General features: G+C 56.7%; 2 protein-coding genes across 2 annotated transcripts; both read left to right on the top strand.

Annotated features, from left to right (window-relative positions):
• Window positions 1-6457: 6457 nt before the first annotated feature.
• On the top strand, window positions 6458-11935 carry MFRP (membrane frizzled-related protein). The gene is made up of 13 exons (XM_019035712.4): window positions 6458-6631; window positions 6717-6819; window positions 6932-7045; window positions 7163-7318; window positions 7459-7672; window positions 8088-8218; window positions 8335-8460; window positions 8704-8780; window positions 9130-9278; window positions 10090-10220; window positions 10366-10497; window positions 11108-11235; window positions 11320-11935. Exons 1-13 carry the CDS (start codon window positions 6578-6580, stop codon window positions 11542-11544), a joined length of 1740 nt encoding a protein of 579 aa, XP_018891257.2. The 5' UTR covers window positions 6458-6577; the 3' UTR covers window positions 11545-11935.
• Window positions 11936-12206: 271 nt separating this feature from the next.
• C1QTNF5 (C1q and TNF related 5) lies at window positions 12207-14152 on the top strand. Its single transcript, XM_055355127.2, has 3 exons — window positions 12207-12396; window positions 12651-12907; window positions 13243-14152. The coding sequence occupies exons 2-3, from the start codon at window positions 12694-12696 to the stop codon at window positions 13758-13760; spliced, it is 732 nt and encodes a 243-aa protein (XP_055211102.1). The 5' UTR covers window positions 12207-12396; window positions 12651-12693; the 3' UTR covers window positions 13761-14152.
• Window positions 14153-14448: the final 296 nt, after the last annotated feature.

The raw sequence follows: 14448 nt of genomic DNA, 5'->3' as shown, positions 1-14448 counted from the left end.
ACCCAGGGTGAGAGTGCAGTCACGTGATCTCGGCGCACTGCAACCTCCACCTCCCGGGTTCAAGCGATTCTCCTGCCTCAGCCTCCCGAGTAGCTGGGATTACAGGCATGCACCACCACGCCTGACTAATTTTGTATTTTTAGTAGAGACAGGGGTTCACCATGTTGGCCAGGCTGGTCTCGAACTCCTGACCTCAGGTGATCCACCCGCCTTGACCTCCCAAACTGCTGGGATTACAGACGTAAGCCACCATGCCCGGCCTCTATAAAGCTTTAGAGTTAGATCATAGAGGTCACCTTGTCCATGATCTCGATTTGGCAGTGAGGATACTGAGCCCTAGAGAAGGCTTGCTCAAGGCCACATAGCATGTCAGAAGCAGAGACAGGATGGAACCTGGGTATCTTGACTCCCTACCCAGTTCTCTTTCCATCTGAGTACTCTGTCTTTAGTTTGAATAATTGAGAGCATTTTGCAGGACTTTCTGCAGCAAATTTTCCAACCCTGCATCTATTAGGAACTGAGCCAAACAGCAGTGTGACATTCACACATACCCAACAGCAAAACCACCTGATCTGCCTCCTACCTGGACCCTAGTAGGTCTGTCCGAGCTGGACACCTCTGAGGGTCCCCATCCTTCCTTGCTCTACGAGCAGAAACAAGCACCTGTGCAGGATGCAGGAGGCATCAGAAAGAGACTAACATTCACAGCCCAAGCAAGTTACTTAATCTCTCTGAGCCTCAATTTCCTCATCTGTAATCTGAGCATAACATTACCTATTCAGAGTTGTGAGTGCCAGTTAAGAAAAACAGTGTCTGGCCAGGCACAGTGGCTCATACCTGTAATTCCAACACTTTGGGAGGCCAAGATGGGCAGATAACTTTAGCCCAGGAGTTTGAAACCAGCCTGGGTAACATGGTGAAACTGTCTCTACAAAAAGTACAAAAATTAGCCAGACATAGCACCATGCACCTGTAGTCCCAGCCACTTGGGAGGCTGAGGTGGGAGGATCAATTGACCAGGAGGTTGAGGCTGCAGTGAACCGTGGTCACACCAGTGCACTCTAGCCTAAGCGACAGAACAAGACCCTGTCTCACACACACACACATGCACACACACACACACAAAAACGAAGGAAGAGGGGAGAGAGAGAGGAAAGGAAAGGGAGAAAGGAAAGGGAAAAAGGAAAGAGGAGAGGAGAGAGGACGGCAGGGGAGGAGAGAGGAGGGGAGGGGAGGGGTGGGGAGGGGAGGAGAGGGGAGGGGAGCGGAGGAGAGCAGAGGGGAGCGGAGGAGAGGGGAGGGGAGCGGAGGAGAGGGGAGGGGAGGACAGGGGAGGGGAGGAGAGGGGAAGGGAGGGGAGAGGAGCAGAGGAGAGGGGAGGGGAGGAGAGAGGAGGGGAGGGGAGGAGAGAGGAGGGGAGGGGAGGGAAGGAGAGAGGAGGGGAGGGGAGGGAAGGAGAGAGGAGGAGAGAGGAGGGGAGGGGAGGAGAGAGGAGGGGAGGGGAGGAGAGAGGAGGGGAGGGGAGGAGAGAGGAGGGGAGGGGAGGAGAGAGGAGGGGAGGGGAGGGGAGGAGAGAGGAGGGCAGAGGAGGGGAGGGGAGGGGATGGGATGGGTGGGTGTCTGGCACATAGTGGGTACTCAACAACTCAACAAACTTCTATTTCCCGTGCTCAACTCCCATTTCCAGGACTACAACATCAAAGCTCCATTGAGATTCTCATGGTGGGTGATCCTCAGCAAATTTTTTTTTTAAACCAACACTGTCCCTCTTTAGCAAATATTTAATTCCTCTCATCTCTCTGGATGCTTCTATCTTCTTTTCCTGAACAATACACTTGATGTATGTAAGTATAGCATTGCCCAAACTAAACAGAGTGCCCATTAAATAGGGATTCCAAAATCAAGGAATTGGCTTTTCCAATTTTCTGATATTTGGGGGCATCTGCCTCTTGGAGGTAGTAATGGGATTGAGCTGCTATCTCCCATGCTTCTAAAGACTAGGGAAGCCTATGGCCGAGGCAGGAGAATTGCTTGAGCCCAGGAGTTCGAGACCTGGCAACATAGGGGGATCCCTTCTCTACAAAATTAGTCAAACATGGTGGTGCACACATGTAGTCTCACGTACTTGGGAGGCTTAGGTAGGAGGATTGCTTGAGCCTGGGAGGTGGAGGCTGCAGTGAGTTGTGATCACACTCCAGCCTGGGTGACAGAGCAAGACCCTGTCTCAAAAAAACAAAAACAAAAACAAAAAAAAGTGGAAACCAGGACTCCAACAGCCCCAGCTCTGCAACCCATCCCTGCCCCTGGGCAACTGTACAACTTTGGGCAAAGGCACTTAACTTCCAGGAGCCTCGGTGGCATCCAGAAAATGAGAAGAAAACACCTACCTCCCTCCTCTTGCCACCGGGGCTGGAATAAGGGTGACGTGAGGTGATGAGCTGAGGGGTCTGCAGTGGATTTCACTCTCAGTGTGTTTTAGGTGTGCCACTCCCCAACCCTGAGCTGGCCCCTGGTTCCCCTCCTTTCCTCCAGAAACCCCTTCATAACGCAGACAGGTGCAGGAGTGCCTGTGCCCGCAGAGGCACTCTGCGGCCTCTACTACATCCTGGGTGTAGTCAAGGATGGCCGTGGGTAACAGCAAAGCAGAGAGAAGCTTCCTGGTCTTCCAGGCCTCCCCTTGGCCTCCCTTCTGTTGTCTCCCCACTCACAGGAACAGTTCTGAGACCCAGTTGTGACCAAGCTCCTCAGGCCACAGTGCTAAGCCTCTCCTCCTTCCTGGAATTCCCTAACCAACCCCCAAGTTCTGCCTGTTCAAATCCTTTTCAACCCTCAAACTTTAGACTAAAGGCTCATCTCTTCCAGGAAGTCCTCCTGCTGGCCCCATCAGAGGAAGTCATTGTTTCTTCGGATTACCCAGCATTTAATCTCCGGACTTACGGCCCAGTAAACTGTTTTCATCTCTGTCCAGTGAACCACACTTCTCAAAAGACTCCCTCACATTCTTTTTTCCTTTTTTTTTTTTTTTTTTTTTTGAGACAGAATCTTGCTGTGTTGCCCAGGCTAGAGTGCAGCAGCGCAATCTCGGCTCACTGCAACCTCCGCCTCCCAGGTTCAAGCAATTCTCCTGTCTCAGCCTCCCAAGTAGCCAGGACTACAGGCGTTCACCACGATGCCTGGCTAATTTTTGTATTTTTAGTAGAGATGGGGTTTCGTCATGTTGGCCAGGCTGGTCTTGAACTTCTGACCTCAGGTGATCCACCCACCTCAGCCTCCCAAAGTGTTGGGATTACAGGCGTGAGCCACCGCACCCAGCTGACCCCCTTACATTCTTTTTTCTTTTTTTTTTTTTTTGAGACGGAGTCTTGCTCTGTCACCCAGGCTGTAGTGCAGTGACATGATCTCGGCTCACTGCAAGCTCCGCCTCCCAGGTTCATGCCATTCTCCTGCCTCAGCCTCCCAAGTAGCTGAGACTACAGGCACCCACCACCACGCCTGGCTAACTTTTTTGTATTTTTAGTAGAGATGGGGTTTCACTGTGTTAGCCAGGATGGTCTCAATCTCCTGACCTTGTGATCCTCCCGCCTCGGCCTCCCAAAGTGCTGGGATTACAGGCATGAGCCACCGCACCCGACCTCCCTTACATTCTTAAATATTATGGAGAACCCCAAAGATCTTTGCTTTATGTGGGTTCTATCTATTAATATTTACCAAATTAATATTAAAGCCGAGAGAAATTTAAGTATTTTCTTACTAATTTTTAAACAATAAATTTTAATATAATAAACACTTTACAAGCTAAAGTAAGACGGAGTCTCGCTCTGTCGCCCAGGCTGGAGTGCAGTGGCGCAACCTCGGCTCACTGCAAGCTCCGCCTCCCGAGTTCACGCCATTCTCGGGCCTTAGCCTCCCAAGGAGCTAGGACTACAGGCGCCCACCACCATGCCCGGCTAATTTGTTTTGTACTTTTAGTAGAGACAGGTTTCACCGTGTTAGCCAGGATGGTCTCGATCTCCTGACCTCGTGATCCGCCCACCTCGGCCTCCCAAAGTGCTGGGATTACAGGTGTGAGCCACCATGCCCGGCCAATAATGTTTTTTAAACCATATAATCCCATAACTTTGGGAGGCTGAGGTAGGAGGATTACTTGAGTCCAGGAGTTTGAGACCAGCCTGGCCAACATAGTGAGACCCCATCTCTACTAAAACTGTAAATTAAAAAAAATTAAAAAAAAATTTAAAAAAACCTCCTATATTTTCTGAAACAAAAAAAAATTTAGTAAGAATGGGCCAGGCGCAGTGGCTCACTCCTGTAATCCCAGCACTTTGGGAGGCTGAGGCAGGCGGATCACCTGAGGTCAGGAGTTCGAGACCAGCCTGACCAACATGGAGAAACCCTATCTCTACTAAAAATACAAAATTAGCTGGGCATGGTGGCGCACGCCTGTAATCCCAGCTACTCAGGAGGCTGAGGTGTGAGAATCCCTTGAACTCGGGAGGCGAAGGTTGTGGTGAGCTGAGATCTCACCATTGCACTCCAGCCTGGGCAACAAGAGTGAAACTCCGTCTCAAAAAAAAAAAAATTAGTAAGAATGGCAGTGTGGTTTTATATTTGTGCAAATCTCTTTAGCATCTGGCTTAATAGAAGGCAGCTGGACTCGCGTCTCCTTCAGCATTCAACCCAATGTCATATCACATGTCACGGAGCGTCTGGAAAACATGAATGAGTGTGAAAAAGGCACATCATGTCTTAGTGTTATTATGAGCCTAGTTCTAAGCTCTCAAGTCCTCTAAAAAAAGGCCCCGGGCCCCACTTTGAGAACTGTCACAGCAGAGCAGGGGCTCCTTGAGACGAGGGCACCTTGTCTCAGTCGGCTCCATGAGCCCAGTGCCTGGCCAGACCCCGGCACAACAACCTCTTTCTCAATGATCACAGCGAACGAGCAGCTTCAGAGGAGCAGACCCAAGGGCGTGGCTCTCCCAGCTCATCATCCTCAAAGCTCAGCGCAGGGCCACTCTGTCCAGGAAGCTGCCTCTGTGGCCAGGCTCTTAACACACAGTGTGGCAGGGATCCTGCTCTGTCTTGATCCAGCCAGAATGAGAAGTACTTTGTGGTCAGGGACTGTCTGATCCTCTCCAAGAGCACCTGTCCCTACAGCTTCCAAAAAGTCTCTTCCCTAAAGACCAAGTACCATTAGACTTCCAAGGGTCTAGGAAACAGCTTGACCCCCTAGACAAAAGCAAACTAAGGCCCTCCAGGGACGAATGGAGAAAAACTTGTGGGTGGAGGCATCTCCTTTCCTGAGTGCAAGGAGGGCAGCCTGTCCTCTTTGCTTCCATCCCCAAGGGGTTCCTCACTCTGCCCCCGTGTCACTCTGATCCCTCTGCTCCCCCAGCATGCCTCAGCCCCAATGTGGGGTGAAAGAGGTACATCATAGAAAACGTGAGCCTAAGATCTATCCATTCCTAGGCTCAACTCTCATCTCTGTATCTTACCAGCTGTGTGACCTTGGGAAAGTGACATAACCTCTCAGAGGCCAGCACCAGCATTTGTAAAATGGTGATGCTACCTCGTAGTTATGAAAGGAGAGAAACTGCATGTAGCCCTCTTGCCCAGACATTCTACAAATAGTAGCCAGAAATATGAGGCTCTCTCCCCACTTCCCTCCCTGCCAAACTCTCAGCCTAAGTATGGCTAACACAAAACAGATTACCAATCCCTTTCCTTTCTCCCTGAGGACAGCAGGGCTAGGCTGGGATTTTCCAAGAGGACTTCGCCCATGGAGAAACAGGCATGAAGTAATCTTGTTTGCAGGGTGTAGGTTTCCTACTGTGCAACAGCCCCAATGGCTAGACTCCACACCCCAACCCTCCCCAAGACCTGGGCACCTTCTCCCCCTTCCCTGTCCTTTCTTCTGCGGGCTTAGGGGTCCCAGGAATGAGCAGCCATTCCCCCTGCTCATGCCATGTTCTTCTATCTTGTCCTGGTCACACTGGTGATCTACCAGGGGCCTTCCAAAGACCCGGCCTGGCCAATACCCCTGTCACCCTGGTGGGGAGGAAAGGTGGGCAGCTGGCTTTGTCCACCCCCTACACCCTGCTTCTTTCTCAGACCACCTAAGGCTCCCTTCTGCCTGCAACTTCTCTCCCCTCCCAGCGACCCCCTAAGTGCTCACTCAGTGCCTTGGGTGATGGGGATGGAGAGCTCCCCTCATCACATCCCCGCACAGAGCAACTAGTTTCCTCTGCTGGGTATTCTCAGCCACCGCCTGTGCCTTTAAGAACTGCCACCCTGTGCCAGGGGCTTGACCTCAGCATCCTCAGCTGAGTTGGATTAAGGAACCATTTTGTGCCTTTGTGAATTCCTCCTGGCTGCCATCCCTTCCCCCACACAGAGACAGAGTAGCCCATAGGCCAAACCACTCTACCAAGGACAGCCCAAGAACTGGTCTAGCCTGGCAGCCTTTTCCCTCTGGTAGTAGAGGCTGCCCCTTTGACAGGGAGTTTGTGGTCAGCGAGTGGGCCCTTGGGGGTCTTGGGCTGTCACAGGGACTCCAGAAAGCCATGCAGAGCCTTGTGCCATGAAGGACTTCTCAGATGTCATCCTCTGCATGGAGGCAACAGAATCGAGCAAGGTAAGGACCACATAGAATCGTGCTCCTAAGACCCAGCACCAGTGGTCACTGCTGCCCTCAGCCCTCAAGTATCTCCCCCTTCCAGACCGAGTTCTGCAATCCTGCCTTCGAGCCTGAGTCTGGGCCACCCTGCCCTCCCCCAGTTTTCCCAGAGGATGCCAGCTACAGCGTCCCAGCTCCCTGGCATGGTAACCATCCCAGGGGGTGACCTGGGGGAGGACAGAGAGGCCCAGGAGCCAAGGACAGCATGAGGAATACCCAACAGAAGGGGCTTTCAAAACCCCACCTGCCAACCCACAGGTCGGCGTCCTCGAGGGCTACGGCCAGACTGCCGCTTCTCCTGGCTCTGTGTCCTCCTGCTCTCCAGCCTGCTCCTCCTGCTGCTTGGGCTGCTGGTGGCCATCATCCTGGCCCGTAAGTACCCGGGGACAGCTTGAAACGAGGGCTTTGGAATGAAACTCCATGAGCCACTCTCCCAGCCTCCCAGGACCCAGCTCCTCTGAACGCCACCCTCCATCTTCTCGCCTCCAGAGCTGCAGGCTGCACCCCCATCTGGGGCGTCCCATAGCCCACTGCCTGCCGGAGGCCTTACCACGACCACCACCACCCCCACCATCACCACCTCTCAGGCAGCTGGGATCCCTAAAGGGCAGCAGGAGTCAGGCGTGAGCCCCTCCCCACAGTCCAGTGAGTACTGGGGGCAGATCTTCCGGGAGAAGGGCCCAAGATGACGGGGTGGGGTTGAGGGGAGGGTGAGGAAGAGGCACCTTAGAGAATAAAGGACCTCACTCCTTTTGACCTCTGAACTCTAACCTCCATCTCTGCAGCCTGTGGAGGCCTCCTCTCTGGCCCAAGGGGCTTCTTCAGCAGCCCTAACTACCCAGACCCTTACCCCCCCAACACCCACTGCGTGTGGCATATCCAGGTGGCCACAGACCATGCAATACAGCTCAAGATCGAAGCCCTCAGCATAGAGAGTGTGGCCTCTTGCCTTTTTGATCGCTTGGAACTCTCCCCTGAGCCTGAAGGCCCCCTCCTCAGGTAGGTCCCTCTGTCCCCAGGACATCCCACCGTGTCCTGAACCACTATCTAAAGAGCAGAATCAGGGAGTGGCAGGGAGAAGGGCTAACCGAGGAAGAAATTGAGAGACTAGACCTCTGGGCCCAGCTCTGCCACCACCTTGCTGTGTGCCATGAGGAAGATCACTTCCCCTCTCTCACCTGTTTCCTAGTCTGTAATACGGATCTCCTGCCTATCTCCCCATGAGTAAATGCTACAAGGATAAATGTGCAGGTGCTAGGAAGGTCAGAGCTCCCTGGGACATCAGAGGAGCCTTTTTGACCACATGGTCACCAGTTTGGGGGTTGAGAAAATAGGACTGCAAGGCCCAGGCAAGCTCCTCTCTGGCTGGCCCTGCTCTTGGAGCCTCCATCACCCCCAATCTGGCTTCTTGCAGGGTTTGTGGAAGGGTGCCTCCCCCCACGCTCAACACCAATGCCAGCCACCTCCTGGTGGTCTTCGTCTCTGACAGCAGTGTGGAAGGATTTGGTTTCCATGCCTGGTACCAGGCTGTGGTCCCTGGGCACGGTGAGTGTGTTCCCACCTGCCTGTTGAGTGTCCACTTTCTTCCCCTCCACCCACTCCCAGTCCTGTCAAAGGGGTGGAGACTCCAGGCCTCCCTGACTCCTGGTGCCCACATCCAGGGAGCTGTGCCCATGATGAGTTCCACTGTGACCAGCTCATCTGCCTGCTACCTGACTCAGTGTGTGATGGTTTTTCCAACTGTGCTGACGGCAGTGATGAGACCAATTGCAGTGCCAAGTTCTCGGGTAAGGGCCAGGCATGGGGGGGGTCCTCTCTTCAGGCGTCTGATCTGGGTTCAAGCTGGGCTCCCCAGCTCTGGTCCAGCCTCAAACCAGGGCCTCCGTCAGCATTTCCTGCTCAGTCATTCTTTGGCCCAGAACTTGTTTCCCATGGGCATGGCCAAAACTCTTGCTCTGCAATCACTGCCAGCCCTATTGGATGGAGGCACAGATCCTAGCAAACTCATGAGCCCTTCCACCTCTCTACAGGGTGTGGGGGGAATCTGACTGGCCTCCAGGGCACTTTCTCTACTCCCATCTACCTGCAGCAGTACCCTCACCAACTGGTAAGCACAGTGCTCCATGCAGAGGGGGAGGGGCACACACGGAAGCACCTGACCCCCAAGTTACTGTAATGGGAATGGCATGGTAGACACTACCTTCTACTTGGGAAGGTCAGAGATCAAGCAGACGGGGGATGGGGGAATATTATTAAGTGCCTGATGTGTACCCAGATGTTCCCACACTGGGTCAACTCACCTCTGAAACCAGGTAAATTAAAGGCCCTTAAGAGCCACCAATGATGAAAGCGCCACCCCAAGCCCCAGCCAGCAGTGGGGGAAGAAGACCCTTCTGGGTGCCCAGGATGAGACAGGAGAAGGGGCCATGAATTGCTCCACCTATGCCCTCCCCCAGCTCTGCACCTGGCATATCTCGGTGCCTGCCGGACACAGCATAGAACTACAGTTCCACAACTTCAGCCTGGAGGCTCAGGACGAGTGCAAGTTTGACTACGTGGAGGTGTATGAGACCAGCAGCTCAGGGGCCTTCAGCCTCCTGGGCAGGTACAGGAGCCAGGGAAGAGCCACGGATAACTCCATCCTCACTGTCTGCCACCCCCGGCTTCCATGTCGGCCCAGCACATTCCATTCTCCAGCTTCATTTTCTTCTGCTACTCCAGGCCGGGGGTCTCTTCACCATCACCCTAAAGACAGCTCTCACCTCAAAACCTTCACCCCACACTCTCCCTGTCCCCAGGAGGTCCTTCCCCAAACCTCTCCCTGCCCCAGTTCCTCCCCACTGGCAGGGGCCACTTCCACCTCCCCTACAAACCCTCATTGATTTTTCTTTTTCTTCTTTTTTTGAGGCAGAGTGTCACTTTGTCACCCAGGCGGGAGTGCAGTAGTGCCATCATGGCTCACTGCTGCCTCAACCTCCCAGGTTCAAGCGCTCCTTCCACCTCAGCCTCCTAAGTAGCTGGGATCACAGGCACATGCCGCCACGCCCAGATAATTTATTTTTTTAATTTTTTTGTAAAGACAAGGTCTCACTATATCGCCCAGGCTGGTTTCAAACTCCTGGGCTCAAGTGATCCTCCCTACTCAGCCTCCCAAAATGCTGGGATTACAGGTGTGAGCCACAATGCCAGGCTGCTTCGCTGATTTTTCCCATCTAGAAGTGGCTCAAGTTCAGACAGTTTGTTTAATGCTTTGCCTGCTGAATATATGTGTCTTTCTCACCAGACCCTAACCCTGTGTCTCCCATCACCTTTGGCATCATCCAGGGCTCCCAGCTCAGAGCCAGGCCTGTGGGAGGCTGCAGTGCCCCCTCAGTCAGCCAGGGCTGGTGCCCAGAACAGCTGTCTGCTTTGGGCAGGTTCTGTGGAGCAGAGCCACCCCCGCACCTCGTCTCCTCGCACCATGAGCTGGCTGTGCTGTTTAGGACAGATCATGGCATCAGCGGTGGAGGCTTCTCAGCCACCTACCTGGCCTTCAATGCCACGGAGAGTAGGTGTCCCTGGGCAAGTGGGTGGGGGCAGTAGAGGCACCTCCAGGGGGACAGAGAAGGGCTCTGGACCCTGGTCAGGACAGTCTGGGGGTACTGGGGGTGTAGGTATGTCCCCGGGCACTGCCATGCCCCTTGTGCCTGCAGACCCCTGTGGGCCCAGTGAGCTCTCCTGCCAGGCAGGAGGGTGTAAGGGTGTGCAGTGGATGTGTGACATGTGGAGAGACTGCACCGATGGCAGCGATGACAACTGCAGCGGCCCCTTGTTCCCACCCCCAGGTGAGAAGCCTGCCCCTGGGGACCCTGAGCAGGCTGGGTGCCCACCTCACAGAACCCTACTGCCATACTGCACAGTGTCCCATCCCATCCTCCCTGAGGGGGCAGGGCCAGCTGGCCTCACCATCCTGACTCTGGGACCACTTCGCAGAGTCCTGGAAGACAGTTGGCTGGTGGTGGCAATAGTACTGAGTGTCACCCCAAGGGAAATGGGAATCTGGGAATCAGTGGTGGGGCTTCAAGAACCAGTCCCTCTGTCACCCAGAGCCCCTTTCCACAGCCCACACCAAAGATGAAGGCATCCTCTTACACAGAGCAGGGGGTTTCTTCCAGATGCCCAAGCGGTCCCTGCAAACGCGGGTGCCCCATGTTCCATGAGATTAAAGACGTGCCTGCATGATGCCCAGGGCTGGCAAGCGATGCTGGAGCAGGCTCTCAGGAATGGCAGGGATCCTCAGAGTGTGTACAGCCTGTCTCTTTGTTATCCTCTTGCTTCCTCACAACCACCCCCATTGGACCCATGTACACACAGGACCGAGCGATTCAGTGACTTGCCACAGGCCACAGAGCCAGTGAGCAGTCCCCACAGTGGCCCTCCCCTCCACCCCTGCAGAGCTGGCCTGTGAGCCCGTCCAGGTGGAGATGTGCCTCGGTCTGAGCTACAACACCACGGCCTTCCCTAACATCTGGGTGGGCATGACCACCCAGGAGGAGGTGGTAGAGGTCCTCAGCGGTTACAAGGTCTTCTGGGTGGAGGGAAGGAGGGCGGGCCTGGGAGGGGAGGAGCCTGGGAGCAGGTGCCTGAAGGCTACTCTCCCTCCACAGAGCCTGACAAGCCTGCCCTGCTACCAGCATTTCCGGAGGCTCCTGTGTGGGCTGCTTGTGCCCCGTTGCACCCCACTAGGCAGTGTTCTGCCCCCTTGCCGCTCTGTCTGCCAGGAAGCGGAGCACCAGTGCCAGTCTGGCCTGGCACTACTGGGCACCCCCTGGCCCTTCAACTGCAACAGGCTGCCAGAGGCAGCTGACCTGGAAGCTTGTGCCCAGCCCTGACCCTGAAGCCGGCCCCTGCCCTCTTCCTGCCCGTCCTCTTTTGCCGGTCAGGGCTGGCACGCAGGGGAACAAAGGAAGGAGCACCAGCAGGGTCTCTACCCATCCTTCTCTGGGGCTCCCAGGGAGGGGGAAGAGAAGTCCTCAGCTGGGGCTCATGGGACCCTACCACCCTCCCTGCTCCTTCCTGTCCCTTTACCGGTCCCAGGCTGCTGACTGGCCCCACACTGTGCCACCGGACAATCGAGACCGCTTCCCATCCAGGCCTCTTCCCCTTTCCATCTGCTTTTTCAGCTTCTCCATCGCCTGCCTTCTGACCTTTTCCTTGATTCAACAAAAATGTACTGAGCATCTATTCATGTGGCAGGCCCTGTCCTAGGTCCTAGGGATCCAACTGGCTGTCTGCCTCTAGAACTCTCCACCCTCATCTCTCTGCGTATTTCTCCCTGAAATGGGGTCTGGTCCTTGGTCTCTGCCACTGCCCAGCCTCTCCTCTGGCCCTGGGAACAGGAGGTGCCCTGTGTGTCCGTCTCTCGAAGTTCTGCCTCTCTGTGCCCGGCTCAAGTCTCTCTCCCCCTCCTTTCTCCCCCTAAACTTTGGCCGGCCGCCGGGCGACACCACGAGTTATTTCCCAGCTATTTCCCGGTCCGGGAGCTCTTGGCCCCTGAACAACTGGTTTCCTCTTGGAGTCTGGGAGGAGGAAAGCGGAGCCGGCAGGGAGCGAACCAGGACTGGGGTGACGGCAGGGCAGGGGGCGCCTGGCCGGGGAGAAGCGCGGGGGCTGGAGCACCACCAACTGGAGGGTCCGGAGTAGCGAGCGCCCCGAAGGAGGCCATCGGGGAGCCGGGAGCGGGGGTGAGTCTGGCGGAGGAGGGGAAAGGGGCTGGGGAGGGGACTGTGGGAAAGGCTGGCGCGGGCCGGCGGTGGGAGGGAGGGCTGGCCGCTCCCACCCTCTCTCGCCTGCCTGTGCTCTCCGGATGCTCGGCCCTGCGAGCGCTCAGCCTCAGGGGCACGGCAGTGGGGTGGGGACCGACTGGGCCGCGCCGGGGTGGGGAGAGAGGCAGGTCCCAGGATTCTGGGTCCCGACTCCAGTCCTGCCTGGTCCACAGACTGCGAGAGGACCCCGGCGTCCGGGCTCCCGGTGCCAGCGCTATGAGGCCGCTCCTCGTCCTGCTGCTCCTGGGCCTGGCGGCCGGCTCGCCCCCACTGGACGACAACAAGATCCCCAGCCTGTGCCCGGGGCACCCCGGCCTTCCAGGCACGCCGGGCCACCATGGCAGCCAGGGCTTGCCGGGCCGCGATGGCCGCGACGGCCGCGACGGCGCGCCCGGGGCTCCGGGAGAGAAAGGCGAGGGCGGGAGGCCGGGTAAGAAGGCACCGCCGCGGCTATCGGTGGCGATGTCCGAGCAGGCGCGGCCGCAGCTCCAGCTCCCGGTGTCCGGGACTCGGGTCTTCCGCCAGGGGGCGCCAGTCCCCGCGCTTTGCAGCCCTGAGCGGGGGAGGGGCCCAGGCGGCGGGAGCCCCCTTGGCCAGCCCCCCAGATCTGCCCTGCGGGAAGGGGTGGAGGAGGTACCCGTGCGGGAGGAGGCGCTGGCCGAAGCTCAGGCAGGGGCGGGGAGGGGTACGGTGACCTTAGAGTCGCCGCCCCGCTGCGGGCTGAGCCGCCGCTACTCTCACCCTGCCGCCCCCCTTACCCCGCAGGACTGCCGGGACCTCGAGGGGACCCCGGGCCGCGAGGAGAGGCGGGACCCGCGGGGCCCACCGGGCCTGCCGGGGAATGCTCGGTGCCTCCGCGATCCGCCTTCAGCGCCAAGCGCTCCGAGAGCCGGGTGCCTCCGCCGTCTGACGCACCCTTGCCCTTCGACCGCGTGCTGGTGAATGAGCAGGGACATTACGACGCCGTCACCGGCAAGTTCACCTGCCAGGTGCCTGGGGTCTACTACTTCGCCGTCCATGCCACCGTCTACCGGGCCAGCCTGCAGTTTGATCTGGTGAAGAATGGCGAATCCATTGCCTCTTTCTTCCAGTTTTTCGGGGGGTGGCCCAAACCAGCCTCGCTCTCGGGGGGGGCCATGGTGAGGCTGGAGCCTGAGGACCAAGTGTGGGTGCAGGTGGGTGTGGGTGACTACATTGGCATCTATGCCAGCATCAAGACAGACAGCACCTTCTCCGGATTTCTGGTGTACTCTGACTGGCACAGCTCCCCAGTCTTTGCTTAGTGCCCACTGCAAAGTGAGCTCATGCTCTCATTCCTAGAAGGAGGGTGTGACGCTGACAACCAGGTCATCCAGGAGGGCTGGCCCCCCTGGAATATTGTGAATGACTAGGGAGGTGGGGTAGGGGCCTCTCCGTCCTGCTGCTGGCAAGGAATGGGAACAGTGGCTGTCTGCGATCAGGTCTGGCAGCATGGGGCAGTGGCTGGATTTCTGCCCAAGACCAGAGGAGTGTGCTGTGCTGGCAAGTGTAAGTCCCCCAGTTGCTCTGGTCCAGGAGCCCACGGTGGGGTGCTCTCTTCCTGGTCCTCTGCTTCTCTGGATCCTCCCCACCCCCTCCTGCTCCTGGGGCCGGCCCTTTTCTCAGAGATCACTCAATAAACCTAAGAACCCTCCTACTGCTCCAGCCTTTCTTCTTTAGTGGTGGGGGCTCCCTGTTTCTGGGATCATGGTGTGGAGGGGGTGCTCAAGCAGAAGGGAGGGTTCTTGGATGAAATAGAGATATGGGGCAGATATACAGGAAGCCGGCCCAGGGGAATAAGAGGCTGCTCCACAGAGCCGCCACCTAGGTTGTGAATGGGAGTGTCTGACAGCGGGATGCCCTCCTGGTGTGGGGCTCCAGCCATCCTTGAGAAAGGGGGCACCTTTTTCTAATTCAAAGATGCCAACTGAACCACGTAGGGGCTGCCTGCGC

Source organism: Gorilla gorilla, chromosome 9, assembly GCF_029281585.2.
Source record: "Gorilla gorilla gorilla isolate KB3781 chromosome 9, NHGRI_mGorGor1-v2.1_pri, whole genome shotgun sequence".
Classification (NCBI taxonomy): domain Eukaryota; kingdom Metazoa; phylum Chordata; class Mammalia; order Primates; family Hominidae; genus Gorilla; species Gorilla gorilla.
This window is presented reverse-complemented; position numbering and strand designations above follow the sequence as displayed.

What these genes read in the sequence shown, in the direction of transcription:
- MFRP (XM_019035712.4), top strand. Translation starts at nt 6,578, where the DNA reads ATGAAGGACTTCTCAGATGTCATCCTCTGCATGGAGGCAACAGAATCG. An exon ending in GAGCCCCTCCCCACAGTCCA is followed by an intron (nt 7,319 to 7,458) that starts GTGAGTACTGGG and finishes CCATCTCTGCAG; the next exon opens with CCTGTGGAGGCCTCCTCTCT. An exon ending in GGCCTTCAATGCCACGGAGA is followed by an intron (nt 10,221 to 10,365) that starts GTAGGTGTCCCT and finishes TTGTGCCTGCAG; the next exon opens with ACCCCTGTGGGCCCAGTGAG.
- C1QTNF5 (XM_055355127.2), top strand. Translation starts at nt 12,694, where the DNA reads ATGAGGCCGCTCCTCGTCCTGCTGCTCCTGGGCCTGGCGGCCGGCTCG. An exon ending in AGGCGAGGGCGGGAGGCCGG is followed by an intron (nt 12,908 to 13,242) that starts GTAAGAAGGCAC and finishes CTTACCCCGCAG; the next exon opens with GACTGCCGGGACCTCGAGGG.